Source organism: Phoca vitulina, unplaced genomic scaffold (genome assembly GCF_004348235.1).
Source record: "Phoca vitulina isolate PV1807 unplaced genomic scaffold, GSC_HSeal_1.0 scaffold11, whole genome shotgun sequence".
NCBI lineage: Eukaryota > Metazoa > Chordata > Mammalia > Carnivora > Phocidae > Phoca > Phoca vitulina.
The window spans coordinates 40,312,065-40,337,519 of NW_022589714.1; the positions used below are offsets into that span (position 1 = coordinate 40,312,065).

The following is a 25,455-nucleotide window of genomic DNA, read 5'->3' on the forward strand; positions in this document are numbered from 1 at the left end:
CAGTGCTGTCTTGTCACTTTCCCAGGGTCGGTGGCTATTTGCTAGCAGAAGTGCGTGATCACTGAATGAGCACAGTGCTAAGATAATAGCATTGATTTGTTGGTTTTGCAGGAGAATAGAAAGCACCAAAGTAGAACAAATTTGAGGTTATCCCATCTTAGGTCGGGGAGCCAGGACAATCTCAGGAAGTAACAAGGCAAGTGCTAATACCTTTAGAGTCAAGAGTGAACACCCTGGAAAGACATCACTCATCTAGGGTTTATGCCACCGTAAAAATCTTTTTCTTCGTTCAATTTGTTAGCTAATACAGATCCCCACATTAAAAGATATATCTGATATACTATGAAGTTTCTAAATTACTCCATTAACATGTATGACAAAGCAGCTCAATTTTAATTGTTATTAGCAAGTGATATGCAGGTTTTTCTTCAGCATCTCTAGTTCTTTCTCTCTTTTTCTAGAATGAAATGTCCTTTATTTAAAAAGTTAATTTTGAACCTTTGGATAAGCTTCTCTTGACTAATATTAAGAATATAAATTACCTTTGCCAACAATGGGCATGCATAATGTGCCCACAGCTACCAGTGTGTGTTCCGCAAGACAGATCAGGGTGCATGAATAATGGATCATATTTTTCTGCATTACAAAACAAACAAACAAAAAACAAAACAAAACAAAAAACCAAGCATTTAATCTTCCTATAATAAATGTACAACTTTAAATTGTGAAATCCTTGATAAGGGGTTGTAAACTTGAAATGAAAGGCTAGTTTATTCCTTCAAGATACCAGTAATTTATGCAAGACCCTGGATCATTTAGAAAGCAGGACTCTCTAATTTTTATTATCCTGAGCAAATGAAACATCCCTGAATTGTTAACTGAAACTGGAATTCTGTATTATGTATATCTACTCTTTTGAACATTCCACGCTTTCAGGGCACTGAGAGACTCCCATTCCCTCCAAAAGCCCCAAGCTTGTTAAGAGGGATATTCTTCATGGGGCTGCCTTTAATACTTTAGGGCAGCTGGGTCATAATATCTGCAACAAAAAAGGTGTTTTGGCAATAATGGGGCGCCCCCTAAAGGAGATTCTGCCTAAAGACACTCATGCAAAGAACAGTCACAATCACTGTACCAGAGCCAAAGTGGGAGCAAAATGTCCAGGACAGCAGCCCAGATGGGAAAAAATAATTAATTTGGACACTCTTCTGTTCTGGTGCTAATTTTTTATATTCAAAGGAGATGAAAACATGAAGACAAATTAAGATGGGTGCCTGGCTTTTTAGAATTTTTTGAATTCTCTACATAAATTAGTATGATCTTAGAAATTCATAACATTTTATAAAGAATTACTCGTTTCAATTTGCTTTATATACTACAACAGTGCAAATGTCATAGCATAAAGAAAATCTTTCCAGATATAAGCTGTGAGAGCATTTGGAAAACCTTCTTATGGCCAAAATAACTAAATAAAATTGATAACTTTAATCTTTGGCCTGGAATGAAATTTATAAATTGCTGAGTTCAAATGATCATTTTTTAAGATGAAGCAGACCAATCTTTCTCAACTAGGTGCTTGAGAGCCACACTGTGAAGACTTTCCTTATGGAGAAAAGGCTATCCTACCAGTGGGTTTTCAATTCTACGATGTAAAAGGTACTTGCTAAATAAGTGCTTTGGAAATTTTTTTTTTTTTAAAGATTTTATTTATTTATTTGAGAGAGAGAATGAGAGACAGAGAGCATGAGAGGGAGGAGGGTCAGAGGGAGAAGCAGACTCCCTGCCGAGCAGGGAGCCCGATGCGGGACTCGATCCCGGGACTCCAGGATCATGACCTGAGCCGAAGGCAGTTGCTTAACCAACTGAGCCACCCAGGCGCCCCAGTGCTTTGGAAATTAAGACACAGTTCCCACTCTCAAGAAGTTTACTGGAATTGTTGAGGCATATGCACATATAAACAAGTCTAAGAGTAGAGATATAAAAGTGTCTGTGGTGGAAACAATAATGTGTAGCTTAGATGCCCCTGGAGGAATAATGATTCACTCCCCCTCCTTAGCAGATGGAAAAGGGCACTTCACCGTTATTCTTCTTGAAGCGGCAACTGCTTCGCTCAAAGTCACACCTCTTTGCAGGGGTGGCCCACAACCAGTCAGTGATCAGTGTTGGGGTTTAAAGACCCAATTCCCCTTGCTCTAACTCAGGACACCTCTGAAGGGCCATCTAGCTCCAGAGTTCCGATGGGGTGCAATGAAGCCTATAGGGGATTGCATTAAAGCTCAACTTCTCCTTTTGCCCAAACCTGCTCCCTTCCTCTCCATTCCACAGATGGTGATTCCAAGGCTCTCCCAAATAAATGTCCTGCATGGTAATCTCTATTTTAAGAGTCTGCTTTCTGGGGAACCATATCAGTGATATTATCACTACTTTGTATCAGAATCTGGCTCAAGGACTACTTCTCACATAGGTAACTCACACAACTGTTCCCAAGAGATCCCACTTTGGATCTATCCAGGAGACAAAATTATTATTATTTCAGTGTGCCAACTAATTATTAGGACTTCACAAGTGTATCGAAGAATGGGAAAGATTAAGTATCAAGTATGTTAATGCTGTATCACAAAGAAAAGCTTTCTTTTGAATCCCTGTTATTTACCAGCTATTGAATTCATGACTGATACTTAACTTTCTGGAGTGTTTCCACATCTGTCAACTGGAAAATTCTGTCTAAGACAGCTGCCTAAGATACTACCAACCCTCTGGAGTTATTATTAGCTTAATAAAACTTCTGTGCCACACTTAGTGGCAGTCATTAAGAGGGAGGAGAGGATCTAGCTATGACTTACCTGGATCCTGAATGAATTTACTCCTGTTTTTTGATAATACAGTTGATCTTTGAACAAATGCTGCCAGAACCATTGCCTTGCTCTCCACCTTCACCTCTTGCTCCTCTTGACACAATATACAGGTAACAAACTGTCTCTGTTCAGGGACCTGAGTTTGTGCTGGGCCCAATGCTGTAAGTGCCATATCTGAAACCACCGGGCTGCAATAAAAGGGTACAAGTTTTATTAATGAGCCTAAGAAGTTTCCATTTAATCATAAAACAGCAGACTTTAGGTATGTACATATTCAACACATGTGGTTTTGATGATTTGAACTGGCATTCATATATATCAAACCATCTCCTGTAATCCTCACAGCAATCCAATATGCAACACAGAGGCCAGACACTCAGGTAACTGAGCCTAGTGCACTCATTCTTTATTTTTCTTTTTTAAGATTTATTTATTTATTTGAAAAAGAGAGCAAGTGAGTGAGCGGGAGAGAATCTCAAGCAGACTACCTGCTGAGCATGGAGCCTGACACAAGGCTGGATCTCATGACCCTGAGATCATGATCTGAGCCAAAATCAAGAGTTGGATGCTCAATGAACTGAGCCACCCAGGTGCCCTTGTGCACTCACTCTTTTATGAATGTCAAGGGTGTTTTGTGTGAGCGTACACATACTATCTCATTTTAAGTGTACACATGGTATCTCATTTACAGTCAGAGATATACTCATAAACATATACTAATAAACTTAAATTCTAAGAGTAATTCCTCTAATTGGAGATTGTAAAATTTACCTACCAACCCTTCTAAATCACTTTAAGATTAAAAGTGTACTTGTAAGGAAAAAAAGCAACATCTTTCCAGTTGAGAACCAATGGTCAAGAGATTAAAAAAACGTTGATTATTTTTTTACCTATTATCAAGAACAGCAGAGGTAGAGGCATCCAGTTCTAATGTCTGCTGAAAGAGTTCTTTGTTCTCATCAATAAAGTGCCGCTGCATCTCAGACATCTGGGCCATGATCTTTTCTCTGCGCAGTCTGGCAATCTCAGCTTTTCTCTTCCTCTCAGCTTTGTCTTTGTCTCTTGAACTCTAAAAGTATGCTTCATTTAATTAGACCATTAGATGCCAAATGCACATTTCTTCCCCCAAACCAGAACTACCTTTAATGTAAATACTAATTAAAAACTATTTTATAATCTCACTTATCTAAACAAAAGGTTTTTTAAATCTGTTTTTTTTTTTTTAAAAAGAACAGGCAGAGCAAAAAAAATTTGCTACAACAAATAAAGATAAATAGTGGCACATTTTTTGGAATTCACACTTTTTGTGAATAATATAGACTACTGACTTATTACAGATAGATTCAAATGTTTGTAGTGAACTTGCTACAATCCTTCAGTAGGACCACACTTTGCTTCTTGTACCTCTTCCATTATGGTTCCTTCAGTCTCTGCCACGGGACTGGCGGATGAACTCTCTCTTATCTTCTTAATAGTGTTAAAAGTCTACAAAAAATATCAGTTATTTGGAAGCTATGAAATATTTTCAAAATTTAAAGATAACAAACATTGAGTGTTTCTCACAAAAAGCAGAGTGATGCTGGAAGTGGTACCTTTAATATCCACCTAATCATATCTTTGTGGACATCTAGGTAGGGAGCGTTCTGTAGTGTTTCCAGCATAGCTAGTATGCTAGGGGAGTTGTTTGGTGCTTCACCAGGTTCTAAGGCAGAAAAAAATAAAAGGCACAATAACAACAGCTAACATTTCATAGTGCTTATTACTATGCACAAGAAGATAAGGTTGCTTATAACATCATCTGCCCATGATTTAATTATAGTTCTACTTATTAGAGGTTTTTCAATACTTCTTGAGAATGTGATGTATCTGTACTTTACAAACAAGTTTTTAACAACTAGAATGCTTTAATCATTCAAAACGAACATCTTACACCAAATGATTAATTTAACATAGCCGTTAGTTATTAAATAAAAACCCAGCTAAAATGTCTACCTGAGATTTTACAAAGTCTAAGAAACGAACTGGATTTACAGGGGGCGTATGTGTAAAAATATATCAACTTGTTTTCCTTTTAACAAAACCTAGATTCCATTTTGGGGTGCCTGGGTGGCTCAGTCGGTTGAGAGTCTGCCTTCAGCTCAAGTCATGATCCTAGGGTCCTGGGATCGAGCCCCAAGCCAAGCAGGGAGCCCACTTCTCCCTCTCCTCCCCGCTTGTGCTCTCACTCTCTGTCACTATCTCTGTCTCTCTTAAATAAATAAAATCTTTATAAAAATTAAAAAAAAATGCATTTCTTCCTCTGTAAGTTATTTCTTGGAGGAAAATACATACAAGTCCAGAGTCTCGAGAGTACACTTAATCTAATGTTAGCTAATTTAGTTTTATAGTCGGAAATGTCCAGTTATTGATTTTCTTGGTTTAAGTGCTGTCATTTGGGCAAAATATTCCTAAGGGGGAAGAGACTGAACTATGTGATCATTAATATTCTTTCAGATCTCAAGTTCTATGGCTACAGTTTAGGGATCTGACTCTAAACAGTGTGTTTTAATTATATAAAATGTTTAAAGAGAAATATGAGGAATGTCTAGAGAAAATGATGATTGTTGAAAGAAAGAAAGGGAGAGAGACAGCGAATCTGGGCTTGTGCAGTGATGAGTGGATGAAATCAGGGAGTTTTCGGGTTGGTTATCCTGAAGTAAAAGCGCTGGAGATGAAGGCAGCAAAAGAGACAACGCTAACCCACAGGAAGAACTACTGCCGGAGAAAAGAATAGGGAAAGGCTGGCACCTAAGAACACGGTTTTTCAGTGGGGAAAGGCAGTTCCCCTCTTCCTCCCACTTTCCTGGGTGAGGATAAAAAGGGGAAGAATAGAGATCTAGCAGCAAACAAGACCATATTGTCCATTATACCACCTATAATGGGTCATACTACACATTATACCGACTGCTGTAACTCCTAGTACACCACCATCAACTCATTTAAATATCTCAGCAAATGGTTGATTGCAGGTCTGGGGCAGGGCAAGTGTAAGATGAGCCTGCGGTGTCTTTTGTGCCAGAAAGCAAGGTGGTGCTCAAATACTAATGGGCTTGGGTCAAAAGGGCAGTGAAGCAAATTGAACAGACTCCCACTGACCAAAATTGGCAGTTTGAGCATCAAAAAGAATCTTTTTTTTTTTTTTTTTTAAGGAACCTTGATCATATGTGACTATAAAACACAGAATAAAAACCCAAGAGTAATATTAAAAACAAAGCACAACAATCCTAAGCAAACAAAAAAGATTCACAGTTGTCACCACTGAAAGCAACTATTAGACCAACTGCTTGTTGTGAAAATCAGTAGAGGAAAAGCTTTTCTTTATACATGAAATACGGCTAAAACAAATGGCTTAAAAAAGTATGCAAATATTAAAAGCAAATACAGCAAAATACTAACTACTGAATCTAGGTGGTAGGTATATGGATGTTTACTGTATCAACTCTTGCCTGTATGTTTAAAATTTTTAATAAAAAAAGGTAGAAAAAAAGTCTCCTGGCCTTCTAAAAAAAGTCACATTACTTTATATGAAAAATGATAATTTAATCCTCTATAGCTAATTTTCTTTTTTTTTTTAAGATTTTTATTTATTTATTTATTTTGAGAAAGAGAATGAGAGAGAGAGAGCACATGAGAGGGGGGAGGGTCAGAAGGAGAAGCAGACTCCTCGCCAAGCAGGGAGCCCGATGCGGGACTCGATCCAGGGACTCCAGGATCATGACCTGAGCCGAAGGCAGTCGCTTAACCAACTGAGCCACCCAGGTACCCCTATAGCTAATTCTCTTATTTTCAATATGTTTTTATAAGATAACAGCAATAATTTAAAAGTGAAATTCTGATAGCATACTTTGTGTTTTTAGAGCATATCTGAGAATTTAAATGTATGTGCTATACTGATTTCAGGCTAAGGGCACCTCATTAATGTTCTCAGTTTATGAATTTTAAGTATGTGTAGTCCCTAAGTATTTTTATGAAAATACATCAGGATCTCATATAGTACCTTTAAGACAGATGAATACATATAACTTCAGAAATCTGGATTTATTAAAATTTATTTAGAATCTGCATGAGCAAGTAAGAGGTTATATTCATATTTAAAATCACTAGTATCTTGAATTAATTTAGTAAAAAGTGTATACATACTTGATATCTTCTGAGTGAAGGTAAATGTTACTACATGCTCTTCTGTGACACTGTCTAAATGCTGTTTTTCTTCTTGTAGTGCCATTCCAATTAAATGTAACACCTTGGATAAGATGTTTTATAACTTTTAGTAAATCAAAAATCAAGTACATATTTTTATAAGCAAACACAAAAAAGAATTCACCATTGAAAAAAGATAAAGCAAACCACTAAAAAGTGCAAGAAAAAACAATTTGAAGTACTAATTTTTATTAAGTTCAAACTCTAAATTTCATTTTCTAATAAAAAATTCTCAGTAAGGAAATAAAAATTTCCATGTCAGCTACAAAGAAAATTCAACTGCATATTCTTAGGATAAGTTCATATACATCCCTACACTACAGTCTTTAAAAAAAATCTCCGAAGAATCGGTGGCCAAATAATTAGAGCTGAAAGCATCTATCATGTAATGATCTAGTCTATAATACTCTCTAGTTAAATTTCTCTAAGGATTAAAAATCTTAATCATCTCAGTATGTATCTTTCATCTCTAATGCCACATAATTTATGAAGATGTTTACAGTTATTCCTTATATCTCACAAAAAATTCCTTACTTCTAAGGAAATATAAAATGATTTTTATTTGCATTTTTATTGCCCTTATCCTGCTCCCCAAATTCTGGAAGGAGATACCTGTGTGTTGTCTGTATGTTTCCCCACATAAAGAGCTACTGTGGCTGTCAGAGACTTGGATGAACTAAGTTAGCTTGAAGGACACGAAACAAATGTACACACAAAAGGTAAATGCTGTTCACTCCTTTTTTTCTCCATCATTTCCCACAGATCTTTTGCTCACATAATACTGATAGTCTCTAGTAAACCACAGATCCATGCTTTTACATTTTAAGTGTCTGTTTATAAATGGGAGGGGGGTGTAAGTGTACACATATCTTAGCCAATGAGACACTTGAGCCTGCTAAGACAATGGAAAGAAAAATAGCTTTGGAAGAAGGCTCTGGAAGAATGCCTTCTTTCTTTTTTTTTTTTTAATTAACATATAATGTATTATTTGTTTCAGGGAATGCTTGCTTTCATTTGCATCCTGGCTTCACAGCTTTCAAGCTAACATGCCTTCAGGCAATCTGTCTGAGCCCAATTTCATCTTTAAAATGGAAAAAAATAGCTTCCCTTTAGAGTTTTGAGAATTGCAAATATTGTATGTATGTAAAAGTACCTACCACAGATTAAGGCACAGAGTAGGCTAATTCTATTAACTGAATAATTACTATTATGTTACTTACTAGTTGAGTAACATGGGCAAGTTAATTGAATCTCACTGAAACCTGACTTCCTCATCTATATAATGGAAAAAGTTGTATCTACCCAAACGGGTGTTGTGTGAATTCAATGAAATAAACAGTTCAAGAATAACTCACATCAAAGCTATAAACTAAAATACAAACAAGGTTCTAGACATGCCACTTAATTAGCTAGTCTCTGAGTTTCAATTTCTTCAATTGTAAAATATAGATACTGATGAACCCACAGGTTTTTTGAGGGGATTAAATAAAAAAACATGTTAAAGATAACACATTATACAAATATCAGAGTACTACATAAACAGAGACATATTATGAACAATCAATGAGAGGAAGACTGGCCAACAAAACCAAGGTAATCACAACCAAGTGGTATTAAAAAACATCTGCCCGGCTATCATTTTCATTGTCAGACACGAAAGCAGTAACAATATTACATTTCAAATTAAGCTAACACTACATTTTGTGCTAAGTTGTTTATGTATAGATATTGACAAGAATATTTTGGCTTTTACTAAAAAGGCACTAAAATATAAATAATAAATGTTTTCAAACCTACCCTTTGCAGCATGGACTCAGACCAGGCATATCCGTTATGTTCTACAGCCCACTGCAGGACTGTCCTCATGATGCACAACATCACATCTGACTGCAAAATGTTTACCAGACTTGCAAATAGAGGGCAGAATGGAGGCAAAACTGGAGGTGGAAGTGCTGAAAATAAGGTTATTACTGGTTTCTCTTGTAGAACATGCTTAAAAAAAAAAACAAAAAACCCCTATCTTTTGATAGTCTTCACTCAAAGAATATTCATTAACACATATCTTAAAGCTATATTTTACCTTCTCAAAGTCAAATGCATAAAAACAGCTACACTAATAGCAGCAGTACAAAGGAAAATCCTTCTTTTCCCTAGAAATGTCCTAGGATCTGAGATAAATCCATTAACCCAGAGGTGACTCAGTACAGCCTATTTCTATATTTGCATATTTATTAGTCTTTTGAATGTTCACTGGGAAAGCATACATTTAAATCTTCCACTTCACCAAGGATAATCATCATAGTCAATAGAAAACAGCATTTAACAAGTAGAAGAGTCAAGAGATTTTTAGAAAGATTAAAAATACCTGTATCTTCCCTGTTTTGTCTTTTCAATTTCCGTTGAGCTTCCTCTGCCTAATAAAAAAGAAATTTGGACAGGGAATTAGTAATATACAACAACCTAATATCCAAAACACTAAGTTAATCTTTGTCATATTATCTTCTGATTTTAGAATATATTTACCCTTAGTTTTATAGTGCCTCCCTCCAGCCTCCAAATGATACATCAAGGTTATTTTTTTCCCCCACTACTCACCCCCACCAAGCCCCAAGGAGTTCTTTCTTATTTTAAAATGCAGGGGAAACATGTACAAACCAAACCAAAATGTTATTTAGGCTTAAGCTCTATGACATGCATCTAAACAAAGCTTCATGTTTAAGTTTAATTAATGCCATTTACGAAAAAGTATTTGAAGGGTAGACTGCTGGAGCACCTGGGTGGCTCAGTTGGTTAAGTGTCACAGGCTCTTGATTTCAGCTCAGGTCATGATCTCAGGATCATGAGATTGAGCCCCATGTCAGGCTCTGTGCTCAGTGGGGAGTCTGCTTGAGATTCTCTCCCTCTCCCTTTTCCCCTCCCTCCCACGTGTATGTGCAGTCTACCTCTCTCTCAAATAATAAGTAAATCTTAAAAAAAAAAAAAAAGTAGACTGCTAGAAGACAAAACTTAGCCAAGAATCATGAGGAAAATTCCATAAATTAGTATGGAAAAGCATAATGTTAAGTAGTAGCAACTCTGAAATGAGTATAAAATAGTTTAACTGATTATTATACAGGTTGACAATTTGTCTTCAAAAGCCAATAAAATACAATCATATATGTAAGGTTTATGTATATAATTATATAGATCTTATGTATGTATGTAGCATACATGGCGGGGGGGGAACCCAAAAATGTTAGGTGGTGATATTTTAGGTAATCTATACTTTCTTCATTACACCTTTTTATATTTTTTCAAATTTCCTACAATAAAAAGCATCCTTTTTCAATCTCTGAAAAGCAGTAAAAGTTGTTTAGGAAAAACAAACCAAATCAACAAACAAACACAGCTCTTCCCCAGTATACTTTTTATTTTCCCATTTACCTTGGACTGCTCTGCCCTTGAAAAGTGATAGAAATACAAATTGAAATCTCTGGCACACTCTGGTTTCAGTTCGTACATGCCTCGTCCTGTTAATCCAGGTTTTCTATGGAAAAAAAGTCCTTAAAATATTATTACTAAAGTCATACCCTCATTTATAAGACAGTCTTAGATAACAGAATAAAAAAGCCGAGCTCTCATTTACTGCTGATGAACGTAAACTGGTACTATTTTCTGTGGGTTAATTTGGTAATCTACATTCAACGCTCTACATGTATCATCTTATCTGATGCATCCACTTTGAATTTATCCTAACTGGACAGGTGAATGTAATTGTGATGATTCAAAGTCTAACAACAGGGAATAGGTTACACACATTATGACACCTCCACACAGTTGAACATCATGAAAAGTGGTAATAATTTCTAAATTTTGACATATAAAGATGTCTCTGATAAGTTCTACCAAGTGGAAAAAGCAGGTACAATTTTAAGGCTTAGGGAATTATATATATTTTTTTTCCTGTATTTTCTCTAAAAGCATGCACTGTATCTTTATAATCAACAAAAACAAGGACATTACTATTGGGGTGGGAGCAAGGAAAAAGCAGGATTGAGGAACTGTCTCAACAGGCTCAGGGGGATCAACTAGTTTACCTACTGGGCAACACACTGGCCACTAGAGAGTGAAGGCAGTACTGAGAAGCCATCTCACAACTTAGGAGGCACATTCAGATGGAAACAAAGAAAGCAGTTTTGGGAAAACTCAATGCATTGACTTACGTCACCTGCTCAGTTTAATGTCAATTGTATGAAACTATCAGGAACACCAGTTCTGAGCACAGTGAAAATTCTCATAAACCAATTTAGGTTGCTGAGTGCAGAGCTGTATCAGAAGAGTGAAATGACAGAAATCTAGTACAGAACTATGTATCTGAAAATGTCTGTCACTCTCTGAAAGCAACGATTTCATTCTCAGTTCCATCAAAGGAAACACTAAGAAAAATTAATATGTAAAAAAATTGAACAGGAAGTAAACTCACTTGAAATGGGCAACTGCTTCAATTACACTTTCCATGCCAGTCTCCTTGTTCTCCTAACAGTACGAGAAACAAGTAAGTGTGTTTCATGTTAACAGTATCTGCTAGCACTTTGAACATTGTGCTTTTCTCTCCTTAGGCCTTACACGGCAACCCTATGAAGCAGATATACTATTATCCCAATTTTTACAGATGAGGATTCCACAGTAAACATAGTTATTAATATACAACCAGGGAAACTTATTTTGTAAGCTAACATGCATTCAGACTCATATGATTAAAAACAAGTCACTACCATATGGATTCAAGGTGACAGCTTTCAAAAGGAATTAAGTTAAAAACACAAAGTACACATAACAACATAACATTTAAACAAAATTTATGTAAGATATTTATACTATTTTTATGAAAGTTACACTGATTCCTTATATATTTTTAGTAAAACAGCATTTCCTAAATCATATCCCATTCATAAAAAGATGTTAACAGGTATTCTGATTAAAGAATTCTCTGGTCAAAGATGTTTGGTAAATATAGTTGCCATCACTTTGTACAAGGTGTACTTTAAAATGCTGTTTTAGGGCGCCTGGGTGGCTCAGTTGGTTAAGCGACTGCCTTCGGCTCAGGTCATGATCCTGGAGTCCCGGGATCGAGTCCCGCATCGGGCTCCCTGCTCGGCAGGGAGTCTGCTTCTCCCTCTGACCCTCCCCCCTCTCATGTGCTCTCTCTGTCTCATTCTCTCTCTCTCAAATAAATGGATAAGATCTTTAAAAAAAAAAAAAAATAAATAAATGCATTTACTCTTTCTTAAAAAAAAAATAAAATAAAATAAAATAAAATGCTGTTTTAGATTATAATCTTCTTGGGGCGCCAGGGTGGCTCAGTTAAGTGTCTGACTCTTGATTTCGGCTCAGGGTATGATATTAGGGTCCTGGGATCAAGCCCCGTGTTGGGCTCTGTGCTGGACATGGAGCTTGCTTGAGATTCTCTCTTTCCCTCTGCCTCTCCTCCCACCCCCAAATTATATTCTTCTTTATTCTAAAGTCTAAGTGAAACGGTAATTGCTTCCTCATCTAACAACTCAGGATTCATTTCCTGTATTAAAAAGTACAAGTAATTTTTATCCTGACTAGATATTTAGTGATATTAAGAAATTATTAATTATTGTTCTTTTATTATGGCATACGGATAGATAGGTTTTTCTAAAAGTCCTTTTAGACCAGTTTCTCAACCTTGGCACTTACCTGCTGGATCAGATAAATCTTTGTTGTGGGGAGTCTGGGCTATGCATTGTGGGATGGTCAGCTGCATCTCTGGCCTCTGCTGACTGGATGCCAGGAGTACTACACAAGCCTGCCCCGAGCAGTGACACTGCCAAATGTCTCCGGGGTGCAAAATTGTCTCTGGTTGAGAACCACTGTTTTAACATATATACAGTTCTATTTATAGATGAAATGGTAAGCCTCGTATTCTGGTTTTTTGGTTATAACAACTCAGCAAAATAAAATGCTGGCTTACTGTTGCACAACATTGCTTCACATATATATCAAACAGGTCAAAAAACTCCCCAGCAACTTCATATAAAAAAGGAAAAAAAAAAAATCTTTCATCTCTGGCCTTAACCATCTCATATAAACCAACTACTTATATTATAGCTAAGCACATACACAAAAAAAGTTACCAGAATGCTTGGAATAAGACTTTTTTTTTTTAAACAAGATTTTTTTTTTCTCCTTTGAAATGATAATGAACATGGTCACGTCACAAGTAAAGTCAGAAGTAGGACAGAGAATGCTCTGAAGGCCGGTTTGGTCATCCGAGATCATTAAAATGGCTGACCACCACCAATGTGTACAAAAAAAATATAAAATGTAAATAAAAAATAGAAACAAAAATTTCCTTTTTAAGGTACTTTTAAGAAAAAAAGCAGGGCCTTGGAAGTTTTGGTTTTTTTTTCCTCCCCTGTGGCAAACTCATTTTGTGGTTTTTGGTTCGGTGGTAGAGATCATGTGTCATCTGTGGGTAAACCTGGTATTCTTAACAAAATAATCCAGTGGGGGGGCAGAGATTTGTGGTTGGGGTATAGATAAAACAAGACTGGTTGAAACTGGTGATGGGTTCTGTTACACTATGTTTTCTATTTCCATAGATATTTGAAACTTTTCATAATATAAAGTTTAAAGGAAGTATTACTATGCAACAAATACAGGTTTAAATCCCAGAAGAATGAACATTAAGGCTGAAAAGTTTTGATCTATGTTTCAAATCTGGGGAAACATTTTGCAAAGCCTCAAGGAAATAAGGATCTCTCCTAACTACAAGTATTTGGTATCTATCTGAAAAGCCCTGTGGCTGAAAAATAGGTGGCCAGGGAACTTGAGATCCTGGGACGAGAAACAGTTAACAATTAGCCTATGAATGCCAATGTGAACATTACTTTACATTCACTAAAATGAAAGAGATGGCTCCCTAAGGGAGAGTTTTTGGATGCTTCAGAAGGAAAAAGCTCTGAAAAGCTTTCGTATCCTCAACACAGATGAGCAGATGTTTCTCACTTCCTTCTCCAATATATTAAGTTTTAAAGCATTATCTCCACCCATGGCAACTTTGTAGTAAGGACTCAATAAGCCCTGTCTACTGAATACATAAATTCAGTTTTCAAGATCAGGTTTACTTCTTTTTTTAAAGATTTTATTTATTTGACAGAGAGAGACACAGTGAGAGAGGGAACACAAGCAGGGGGAGTGGGAGAGGGAGAAGCAGGCTTCCCGCTGAGCAGGGAGCCCGATGCGGGGCTCGATCCCAGAATCCTGGGATCATGACCCGAGCTGAAGGCAGACACTTAACGACTGAGCCACCCAGGTGCCCCAAGATCAGGTTTACTTTTATTTATTTATTTTTTAAAGATGATTTATTTGAGAGAGAGAATGAGAGAGAGAGAGAGCATGAGAGGGGGGAGGGTCAGAGGGAGAAGCAAACTCCCCGCTGAGCAGGGAGCCTGATGTGGGACTCGATCCCGGGACTCCAGGATCATGACCTGAGCCGAAGGCAGTCGCTTAACCGGCCATCCAGTTGCCCAGGTTTACTTTTATTCAATATCCTTATCTCTTCTAAGAATTCACTGTGAAAGATTCTACTTCTATGCTGCTTTCTATTCCCAATCACTAGTATTCTTTTTTTTCCCCCAGCATTAAAAAAAAAAAAAAATTAAAGTAACCTCTACGTCCAGTGTGGGGCTTGAACCCACATAAGATCAAAGAGTCTCATGCTCTACTGACTGAGCCAGCCACGTGCCCCTCTAATTACGTCTAATAAGAGTGACTAGGTATTATAGGTGTCCTAGAATTGTGGTCTTTACCACCGTGAAAAAGGTATACAGAAGTAAATCTAAACATACTAGCCTGACAGGAAGGGGAGAATTTCCATAATTTCTTTTGTAAGATGTAGGTACTTACATCTTCAGGTAAAGACTTCACCAATTCACTATGAGCCATAGGTTTGATGCTTAATTGATGGATAATCTCTCGCTTAATTTCATCTGTAGCATTTACCTGTCCAACTCCAGGACTGAATCTCTCTCCTGTCAATGCAGAAGTACATATACACACATTTAACATAATCACAATACTTAAGCAACACAATATATTTTTCTTTCTGTGCAGTAGGAAAGTAAATAATTGGTTTGGCAGCAAACCAGGGTGAGAGCAGCTCCTAACCACACTTCTGAGGCTCAGACACAACAGGTGAGTGCAGGCTTTGGGTAGCAGAGAGAGAAAACTCTGGATACTATTTTGAAAGAGTGGGATCAGAAGGCAGGAAGGGACTGGACGTAGTCAAAAACTGGTAGAGCAGTAGTTGTAACCAGAGGACTAGGAAACTGCTTTCATGCTATCTGCCACATGGTAGCAGGGAGGGAGAGGCTTCCTTTCACCTTCTACCTAGTGGCAAATAAAATCTCACCTTCGGAGACCTTCGTTAGTATCACCTCCTGACAGTAGCCAGGATTCTCTGCTCTATGGACTACAGAGTCAAAAATAGCAGAGGAGGTAGAGAAGGTAAAGAATAAAAGAATAGGAAAGATGGAGGTGACAGGACTGAAAATACAGGAAATAAGAGAAGAAATCTGCATCTACTAGCCACAGGTCTCTATTAACTTATTTTTTTTAATCATATATAAAACCAAGATGACAGTTCTGCCAACACAAAAGCACAGAAAGAAACATACCTAAGATATAAAGTAACAGTAAATAGCTCCTAAATATCCTATTCTTACTTGCTAAACTCTTCTGTCCTACTTTTTTCTCCCCAAAGAGCCTTTCAGATTATTCTGCTTCAGAACTTGTACTCTCTTGTTCTAAAGCACCATGGCACTATCACTCTCAGTGCTACAGTAACCAGAAGGGAGAAAGAGACGGATGCTCTAATCTTCCCCTGAAGCTGAAGAACTGCTTAAACAAAAGAAACATAGCTTAGAAATTCACAACTATTTGTTATCACAAAAGCCAATGTAATTGATAAATGTCACAAACAATCCATACTTACCAACAAGCATTATAATGAGGTAGAGCATTTCTTCTATTAGAGTGTTGTTTTGCTGAACTACATCCTGTAACAAGTGGAGCGGAGAGAAAGTTCAGGGATACAAATACAAACACTGCATTATCTCAGATGATTAACATATCCAAAAAAAAAGAAAGATACTTCTTTAATGATGTATTATGGTCTTTTAAACATGCTCTTACCTTATGGGTAATCTCAGAGCTAAATCTTTTTCCATAGTCTGGAGTACTGAAAATCTGATAAAGTTCAAAGCGGCTGAGCATTATCATCAGGAAATGATTTGGATCCATCATGGAGACACCTGTCTTTTTTTTTTTTTTTAATGTTTGAGATAAAGGAAAAGAGAGAGGTCAAAAGGGCTACTAAACAATTAGTGGAAGATATTTTGGGCTGAATTAAGTGAAAAGAGCTTACTTATTCACCAATCCCTATAAAAGATGAAAACCCACTTAGTCAATTCCCTACCTGTGGAAGCTACAAGTGTGGACAAGAATCTAAGCTGGTAAAAAAAATAAAGCATAGACAAAACAAAAAACCCCCCTTACCCTACATATCAGAATAACATGTTCTCTTGCCTTTTAATTCTCTGAATTGACTGCAACCCTATGAATTCAGCTCTGAAATTTTATCTCAGGGCTCTCTTATCACTGTCTAGTAGTGTATGGACTCTGAGAGAAATGTGCTATGGCAATTAAGCTTCTAGTACTTTTTATTTACCTAATATTAAGCTCTTATCAAGAACTCTCAAATTAATTTTTGGTGATAAAAACTATACTAACTGAAACAACAGCTTTTAAATATTAGTTTTAATTCTCCTTTAATTCCATTTATATAAATTCTAAATCAACTTGGATTTTATTTTGAGCCAATCATTTTTGAAATATACATTTCATAACCTTTTCTATCATTTTTAAATCCATTCAGCAATAATATGGAAAAACCACTATGTGATAAACATTGTGCTATGCACAATGGACAAAAAGGGCCTAAGATATAGTTGCCATGGTTTAGTGGAGGGACAAAAAGTAAATAGGCAACCACGATCCAGAGCTATGAATGCTATGGTGGGGATGAGTACCATGCTATGGGCCTTCCCAAATGGGATACTTAGCTACATTTTTGTGTGTCAGGGAAGGCTTTCCGGAGAAAGGGACACTAAACACTAAGACATACAGGAAAACAAGTTACAAGGTGAACAGAAAAGGAAGGGGGTGGGGTAGGCAAACTAGGGAGCAAAAGAAATAAATGTGCAGAATTTAAGACTTAAGAGAGAGCATGGCAATTCAGGGAATTTTAACATAGTTAAGTTTCATAAGCCTTGGAAATCAGTTTAAGGGGTTTGGGTCTTTAACCAGAGGACAATGAAAAAAGGATGGCTTTCAGGTTTCTGACCCAACTATACAACTGTATAGATTGTTAAACAATACACCAAGGTAGGAAACCCAAGAGAGGAGGAAGGTATGGAGGGAATAAGAGGAGTTAGTTTGAATATGTTAAATCTAAGATGTGTCCAGGAAATCTAGATGGAAATGTTCTATAGGCTGCTAGCCATATGAGTTTGGAGCTCAGTAGACAGGGCTAGGCTAGAGTTAGAGATTTGGGAGTAATCATAAGTGACTGGGTTCTGTGGAAATGACAAGAAGAAAAACGTTACCTACAACCTATAAGTTTAATGCTTTTAATTCATTACCTGAAGCATTACTATATCCTTGTCAAACATTTCACGTCTGCATTTCACATTATGGTAGTAATAAATCTAAAAAAAAATTAATTATATTGGTAAATAGGTTTTTATTTGTGCAGCTCCCTCCTTTCCCCAATCCCCAAGAGCACATGGGTTTGATGCAAGTGTGAACATGGGTGCACATGCACGAATGCATGTGCACACACGTGTACACACACACACACAATGTAGTTCTCTCAACAGTTAATACTATATTAGCAGAGATTAATTAATTAGAAATTTCCAGATTTCAGTGTTCATGCTATAGTACACATTTTGCAGCCAACTTTCTGGGTTTCCCCAACAAAGCTACTTTGCTGTAAGGTTTATGGCTATGAAAAATGAAAACAAAACAAAACCAAAACCTATACCAAGCCCTGATAAGGTCTAAAAATAAAACCTCAATTTCAGAGCTATAGTAATAGAACTTTTTTTTGATTGAAGTATAGTTGACACACAATGTTCCATTAGTTTCAGGTGTACAACATAGTGATTGGACAAGTCTATATGTTATGTTCTGCTCACCACAAGTGTAACTCCCATCTGTCACCATTTAACACTGTTTAACATTTAACACTGTTTAACATTGACTATATTCCCTATGCTGTGCCTTTCATCTTCGTGACTTACTCATTCCATAATCGGAAACTTGTACCTCCCACTATGCTTCACCCACTTTACCCATCCCCCTACTCCTTACCCTCCGGCAACCATCAGTTTCTAAGAGAACTTTCAACTTTTCCACAATTTTATTTAAATAGATGAAATCTGGATTTTTATTATGTTTTGTAAAACTGTTCTAAAAATGATCTCAAGTTAAAAATCAAGAAAATTAAGTTCATTTCTACTTTTGATATTGTTTCTTGACAAAGTATGAATAAAAGTTCTAAGAAACTTTTTGGTTTAACATTAATCTTCTTGAACAATTTTAATATAGATAACTCAACTTTCCATGACTTAAGTACATTGAAAATTACAACCTTCACAGAAGCCAAAGGAAGAGATGGAATGAAAAGTCTTCATAAACTAAAAAACACTTACCTGGTTTACTAGAGAGAACCCATTTCTTCTCCACATGCCTGCATGTACTTGGGCACATAAAACAAGGCATCTAAGAGGGTGTTCTATCAACATGGGTGGGCTAAGTTCACTCTGTATATATATAAAAAAAAAAAAAAAATCCATAAAAATCTCAACTCTATAAAGAAGGGTGATAGGGATGGAAACTGTATCAAACAGTAGTTAAAGTATGTTTATGTGATGGTCAATTCTGTGTTAACTTGGCTAGGCCATGGTACCCAGTTTTTGATTAACGCCAGTCCACATGTTGCTGTGAAAAGTATTTTGTAGATGTGATTAGCATTTAAATCAGTACACTCTGAGTTAAGCACATTACTCTCTGTAATGTAGGTGGACTTCATCCTATTAGTTCAAGGCCTTAAAAGAAACACTGAGGTCCCCCCAACCAGGGATGAAGAAATTCTGTTTCCAGAATGCCTCTGGACCTCAGACTACAATATCAACTCTTCCTTGGGTCTCCAGCCTGCTGGACTACCATGCAGGCATATTGCAGACTTGCCAGACCCCATAACTGCATAAGCCAATTCCTTACAATAAATCAATTTTTTCTCTTTTTCTCTCTCCATACTTTACATACCCATGTGCACATGCATGTGCACACAATCTTCTGTTGGTTCTGTTTTTCTGCAGAACCCTGATTAATAAAGTTTGTTTCAAAGTGATTTCAAGTACATGGAACATAATAAATACGCATTTACTTTTTTTTTTAATATTTTATTTATTTGAGAGAGAGACAGAGATAGTGACAGAGATAGCGAGAGAGAGGAGAAGCAGAGAGAAGTGGGAGAAGCAGAGAGAAGTGGGAGAAGCAGGCTCCCAGCTGAGCGGGGAGCCCGATGCAGGGCTTGATCCCAGGACTCAGAGATCATGACTCGAGCTGAAGGCAGACGCTCAACTGACTGAGCCACCCAGGTGCCCCTAGGCATTTACTTTTAATTTATTATTATTATTTTTTTAGGCATTTACTTTTAATTTATTTTTTTAAAAAGCTTTTATTTATTTATTTGACAGAGAGAGACACAGTGAGAGAGGGAACACAGGAGGGGGAGTGGGACAGGGAGAAGCAGGCTTCCCGCTGAGCAGGGAGCCCGATGTAGGGCTCGATCCCAGGACCCTGGGATCATGACCTGATCAAGGCAGGCGCTTAACGACTGAGCCACCCAGGCGCCCCTAGGCATTTACTTTTAAATGTTAGGATTACTTACTAGAGGAAGGAGCTCTGGAAATTTATATGCGACTTCACTTTTGCTTAATAATACATGTAAACCTGCATAGGAGAACAAACAAAAAGGCATTTCAACAACTGCAGATCATTTAGAAAAAAAGTCCTAAATATTCACTCAACTTTGTATCTAACTACTCTTTCTCTTTGAGAACCTATCCCATTACAAATTAAGATAAAAAATGAATTGCATCTATAAATGAAGCTTTTTGAATTGATATTTTCATGAACCTCTGTGTCAAAGGTACACTTAGAGCTAAATTCCTAATTACATTTACTAATACACACTGATGACATTTTATATAAGTAAATGTCAGATATACAAACACGGCAAAAGCAGTTCTATAATTATCAATTTACGTATGTTATGCCCACTTTAAGGGTCATATTTCACTGGGCTGTGGAGTTTGTTCCCATTAAAAGTATAGCAGGAGAGATCCTTCTGGCAAGTGAACAGAGAGACTAGTCCTGGGATTCGTGGTCCATGCTTATCCTGACCTCAGATTTAAGTTCCCTAGAACTTCCAGCGTAAGATCAAAGCCTCTCTAGTTCCTAATTGCAAAGGGCTCTTACATAGCTCAAACTTGCTTAATTCTGTTAACTAAGAATTAAGTGTACTGTTTATGTTGTTGTCTACACAGAGAATGCTTTTTACAATCTTATCAATAGGTGCGGCCACTTGGTCAAGCCTGGCTTGAGGCTTTCGTATCCAAGAAGACCTGCATCATGAGTCTCATTCTGACGACCTGCACTTGACATCTGCCACTCCAACTCCATTAGTACACACTCCAAGTTGTTCTTGAACTGTTTTGTGTGTTTACTTAGTAAGCTCTTCAATTAGATTATAAGCATTTAGGCCAAGCTTTATCAAACACAGTCAGCAGAATGCTCAAAAATGTTCACTGAGGTCTGAGAGCAGTAAAGACCTAGGCAGAAACGAGTATAACTCTCATTTCTATGTAACTATCAACATTGGCCTCCAACATACGACCAGATTTTTAAAGGCAGCAAAGACCAGCAGCTGAGCTGTAAACAGGACCAACATTCCTGCATCCCAGCTGAATACTTTCCCACAACACCATGCTGTCACCTGCTCCCATCAATTATCAACAGGTTCAGTATGCTCAAAGCACTTATGGAAACAAAACAGGGCCTGAACAAATTTCATACTAAGTACTTCTTTGCTGTTCTATTTGTTGCATTACTGACATTTAGATGTCTAAGTTATCTTAAATCTCCACAACTTCCATAAGACTGTTGGAATGCTAGGCTCTAGCAGCAAGAAAATGTGACAATGCTCAGAACAATGAAAAAAAAATGCATTCAGCAAAGAAAGAGGATTATTACTCCTGATCCCATGGACTTTAAAAGGATGATAAAGGAATACTAGGACTAGCTCTATGCCCACAAATTTGATAACTTAGATGAAATGTAACAATTTCTTCAAAAACACGAACTAGCAAAACTCCTAGAAGGAGAAACATATAACTAGAACTAACCTGTATCCATTAAAGAAATTGAATCAGTAATTAATGACCTTCCAAAAAAGAAAGTATCAAATCCATATGGTTTCACTGAGGAACTCTACTAAACATTTAAGGAAGAAATGATATCAATTCTCCACAATCTCTTACACACACACACACACACACCATTTTCACATATTAAATTATTCAGCCACATACTTAAGATAAACTACAAATTCTACAATGACTAAAAATAGCTACCTTTACAACTTTTCTACTCTCACAGTTAAAAGTGGAACTAAAGGGAACAGCAGTATGTGAGCAGGATAAGAATTCCTGCAATCAAGAAATATGGAAGGAAGCTAGATTGAAAAGAGTCTGTAGATAGAGACGGACAAGTGCATATTCTAAGTTTTTGGCCGCTGCAAGGTGGTGGCTTCAAATACTCTACCAAGTATAAAGGGCTTGTAAATCAACTACTTATGATTAAAAAACTGTCATTCCAATGTGGGACTCACTCTTGACCTGCTGCTTAAAAAGGTTATCAATAAATGAGTAAAAAACAGCTTAGAGGGAAAGAAAAAAAAAATTTAGGGTGGTTTCAATTTATCAGCAATCACTTAAGCGATAGGGTGATTTGAATGGTAACAACAGACTCTGAATGTGAGTTGAGTTAGGCACATGGTATATATGTGGTAAGCATGTGGTATGTGCAGTTTAGAAGTCTGATGCAGCACCATGGTACAGTCGTTATAAACATGACTTCTGGGGCCAAAGCACCTCACAATTCCTACTCTGACTCTTTCTTGCTGCATGACACTAAGGAAGTCTTCTATGTCTCAGTCTTCCCCTCTGTGAAGCAAATGTAATAATACCTACCTCATAGGCTGATGTGGTGATTAAATAAGTCAATGCTTATAAAACTCTCAGTATAATGTATAGTAAGTATTCAATAAATATTAACCACAAACAACAATTTAGAAGATAATTTCAGGGTTCTTTTTTGGGGAGAAATGCTTTACCTGCAAGTAAGCGAGAAACTGGGAGGTGAATGCTAACTTTTTCTTGGGAAACACAGTATCTGATAGTTTCCACTGAATGTCCACAAATGCTTAACGTGATTGGTTGTTCACCATCAGTGAAACCACCATGACACTGCATCAATACAGCAAGGCATTTCTTGTAAGCTTCAATTAACACTTTTTCCTAAAAAAGAGGGTTTTCTGTAAGTTACTTCAAAGGCTGGGTTTCTACAACATTGAATAAGCACCTCAAATGCAACAATGAGTAAGTACCTCAGATATCAATATAGGCAACACCAAACTCAATCTTCCCTCCCCCAATATGGTCCCTCTTCCAGTGCCCTGTCTCAGGGAATGACATCTCCATACAGCTGTGGAAATCTATGTCATTCCAATACCCTCCTTTCCCTCATTTCCCACTGCCCAATCTATTACACTAAGCTGGCAATTTCATCTTCTAAATTTCTCTCAAACCTGGCCACTGATCATCTCCAGTAATTCAAAGGAAAGCCAACCATCTATTAAATCCCCTGCTTCTACTTCTGCCCTCCTCCATCTATTCTCCCAGAGTAATTTTTAAAAAAACATGTAAACTGGATCATGTCACCTTTTCTAGCTTGGTAGCCACTAGTGGCATCCCAACTCTATTAGAATAAAACTCAAACTTCATTCCAGGGCCTCCAAGGCCTGCAAAGTCAGGCCCCTGTCCAGTTCTCTACCTTCAACCTCTGTGCTCCAACCTGAGCCTTCTCACAGCTCCTGGACCAACCATACTCTTTCTCATCGCAGAGCATGATGAGGCTGTCTCACAGTCAGGAATATTCTTTGCTCTTTGACCAGTTAACTCTTACACATAGTTCAGATCTCACAGAAGTCTTCTCTTACCTCTTAACTTACACAGGCTCTTATCTAGACTTTATAGCCAAAGGAAAGCAAAGTAATTTTAAGACGGAGAACAAATGAAACAGTTATAAAGCTTTATTTTTGGATACATTTCTAAACTCTTCTTTTTATATGCTCAAAATCTAGACGAGATTATGGGAAAAAAATGTAGATCATAACATAAGAGAAGAGAGAGTGGATCATTTCTTCCTCTATTTTCCAAGTTTTTTCTAAGGCTTCAGAATTTTAACTTTTATGGAATTTATGGGTAAGAGAGGAAAAGATGTTATTTCATGAGGTAAGTATCACCACTATCCTCTCTAAATCTCCTCAGAATTCTTAGGAATCTGTTTATTCCCCATCTTCCATTTATCTCCTACCGCCTACCCCTGGAAGAAACTCACGTCTAAAGCACACCAGTCCTGCATCATTGAAATGACATGTGTTAATTTCATTTGTAGCGTGAAGGCTGCCTCCCATTCTGGTTCCATTTCAATATGCTGTCCTACTTGACGTGTAATTGGATCCATTCCCTTAAAAGAAGCAAAAAGATTTTATTTTATTTTAATTTTTAAAAAATTTTTTCATTTATATGACAGAGAGAGACAGCACAAGCAGGCAGAATGGCAGGCAGAAGAAGAGGGAGAGAGCCCGACACGGGGTTCTATCCCAGGGTCCTGGGATCATGACCTGAGCCGATGGCAGATGCTTAACAGACTGAGCCACCCAGGTGCCCCAAAAGAAGCAAAAAGATTTTAAATGGATTAAAATTATGTTTGTCCTCTTACATGGAAACTTAAGAAATAATATAGAAAAAATATATATTGATTATAAAAACATATAAGAGTTTTAACAAGAAGCTTCAAGTAGTATAAGTTCAACTCCCTAAATTACATGTTTATATATTAACATTCCCTAAAATATAAATTAAAAACCCCAGTATAGAACAAATATTTTTGAGGCAATCCTGCATATGTTTTAAACCATAAAATGTATACTTCACTGCAACGAGCCTTCAAATTATTTTTTAGCTTTATCATCTATAGACCAAACTGTTAGAAGAAATTAGACAGGCTTTTAAAATGTTACTGAATTTATAAGTATATTTTATGATATACTAGAAAAAAGTTTTCATATTTATTCCTAATCTGCAACTAAAAGTTCTCAGACTAAAAGAAAGCAAAACAAAACAAAAAACCCAAAAAAACCCAGAAATGTAAAACAAAAAGATAAAATAGTTTTATAAGAATATACATTTTTTAAAAAAGATTTTATTTATTTATTTGAGGGAGAGAAAGAGCACGAGCAGGGGAGAGGGACAGAGGGAGATGGGAGAAGCAGGCTCCCCGCTGAGCAGGAAGCCCAACTCGGGGCTTAATCCCAGAACCCTGGGATCATGACCTGTGCCTAAGGCAGATACTTAACCGAGTGAGCCACCCAGGCGCCCCAAGAATATACAGTTTTGAAAGAATTTTAAATAAGAATATATGTTTCAGAAACTAGCTTAACAGGGCGCCTGAGTGTATCAGTCGGTTAAGCGTCTGCCTTTGGCTCAGGTCATGATCCCAGAGTGCTGGGATTGAGCCCCGCATTGGGCTCCCTGCTCAGTGGGGAGCCTGCTTCTCCCTCTCCCTCTGCCTGCTTGCACACTTTCTCTGTCAAATAAATAAATAAAATCTTAAAAAAAAAAAAAAAAAAGAAACTAGCCTAACTACTCTCTTGGTGTGTCAGAACTGATTATAGAAAATAGAGGATACCTCAAGTATTTAAAATGACCAAAGTTTCTACAGATAGAAAAACACAGAAGTATTACCATAAATTAAACATCCCAACCCAACATAGAAACCAGAATACTTTCTAAAAATGATAAGTTGATTTTGTTTATTTCTTGCTTAAGAAAGCCAGACAGCTACTATAAGAATTATAATGGTATGGCTCAGATATTTT

At 37.0% G+C, this 25,455-nt stretch overlaps 1 protein-coding gene across 8 annotated transcripts in view; it reads right to left on the reverse strand.

Moving 5' to 3' along the window:
- The window catches only part of UBR2 (ubiquitin protein ligase E3 component n-recognin 2), a 116,505-nt gene that overhangs the window by 25,495 nt on the left and 65,555 nt on the right, over positions 1-25,455 (reverse strand). For 6 of the 8 annotated variants that reach the window (XM_032409820.1, XM_032409817.1, XM_032409815.1 and 3 more), the window contains 18 exons: positions 23,913-24,041; positions 22,627-22,810; positions 20,122-20,183; positions 18,878-18,988; positions 17,804-17,869; positions 16,296-16,418; positions 16,096-16,159; positions 15,009-15,133; positions 11,557-11,609; positions 10,518-10,620; positions 9,460-9,508; positions 8,892-9,046; positions 7,035-7,137; positions 4,448-4,557; positions 4,260-4,340; positions 3,746-3,924; positions 2,844-3,043; positions 543-636 (listed from right to left, as the gene is read on the reverse strand). In XM_032409820.1, the coding sequence (XP_032265711.1) occupies positions 543-636; positions 2,844-3,043; positions 3,746-3,924; positions 4,260-4,340; positions 4,448-4,557; positions 7,035-7,137; positions 8,892-9,046; positions 9,460-9,508; positions 10,518-10,620; positions 11,557-11,609; positions 15,009-15,133; positions 16,096-16,159; positions 16,296-16,418; positions 17,804-17,869; positions 18,878-18,988; positions 20,122-20,183; positions 22,627-22,810; positions 23,913-24,041 (1,991 nt within the window). Of the gene's footprint in view, positions 1-542; positions 637-2,843; positions 3,044-3,745; positions 3,925-4,259; positions 4,341-4,447; positions 4,558-7,034; positions 7,138-8,891; positions 9,047-9,459; positions 9,509-10,517; positions 10,621-11,556; positions 11,610-15,008; positions 15,134-16,095; positions 16,160-16,295; positions 16,419-17,803; positions 17,870-18,877; positions 18,989-20,121; positions 20,184-22,626; positions 22,811-23,912; positions 24,042-25,455 lie in introns of those variants that run through there. The other 2 variants (XM_032409818.1, XM_032409822.1) reach the window with 2 other exon arrangements.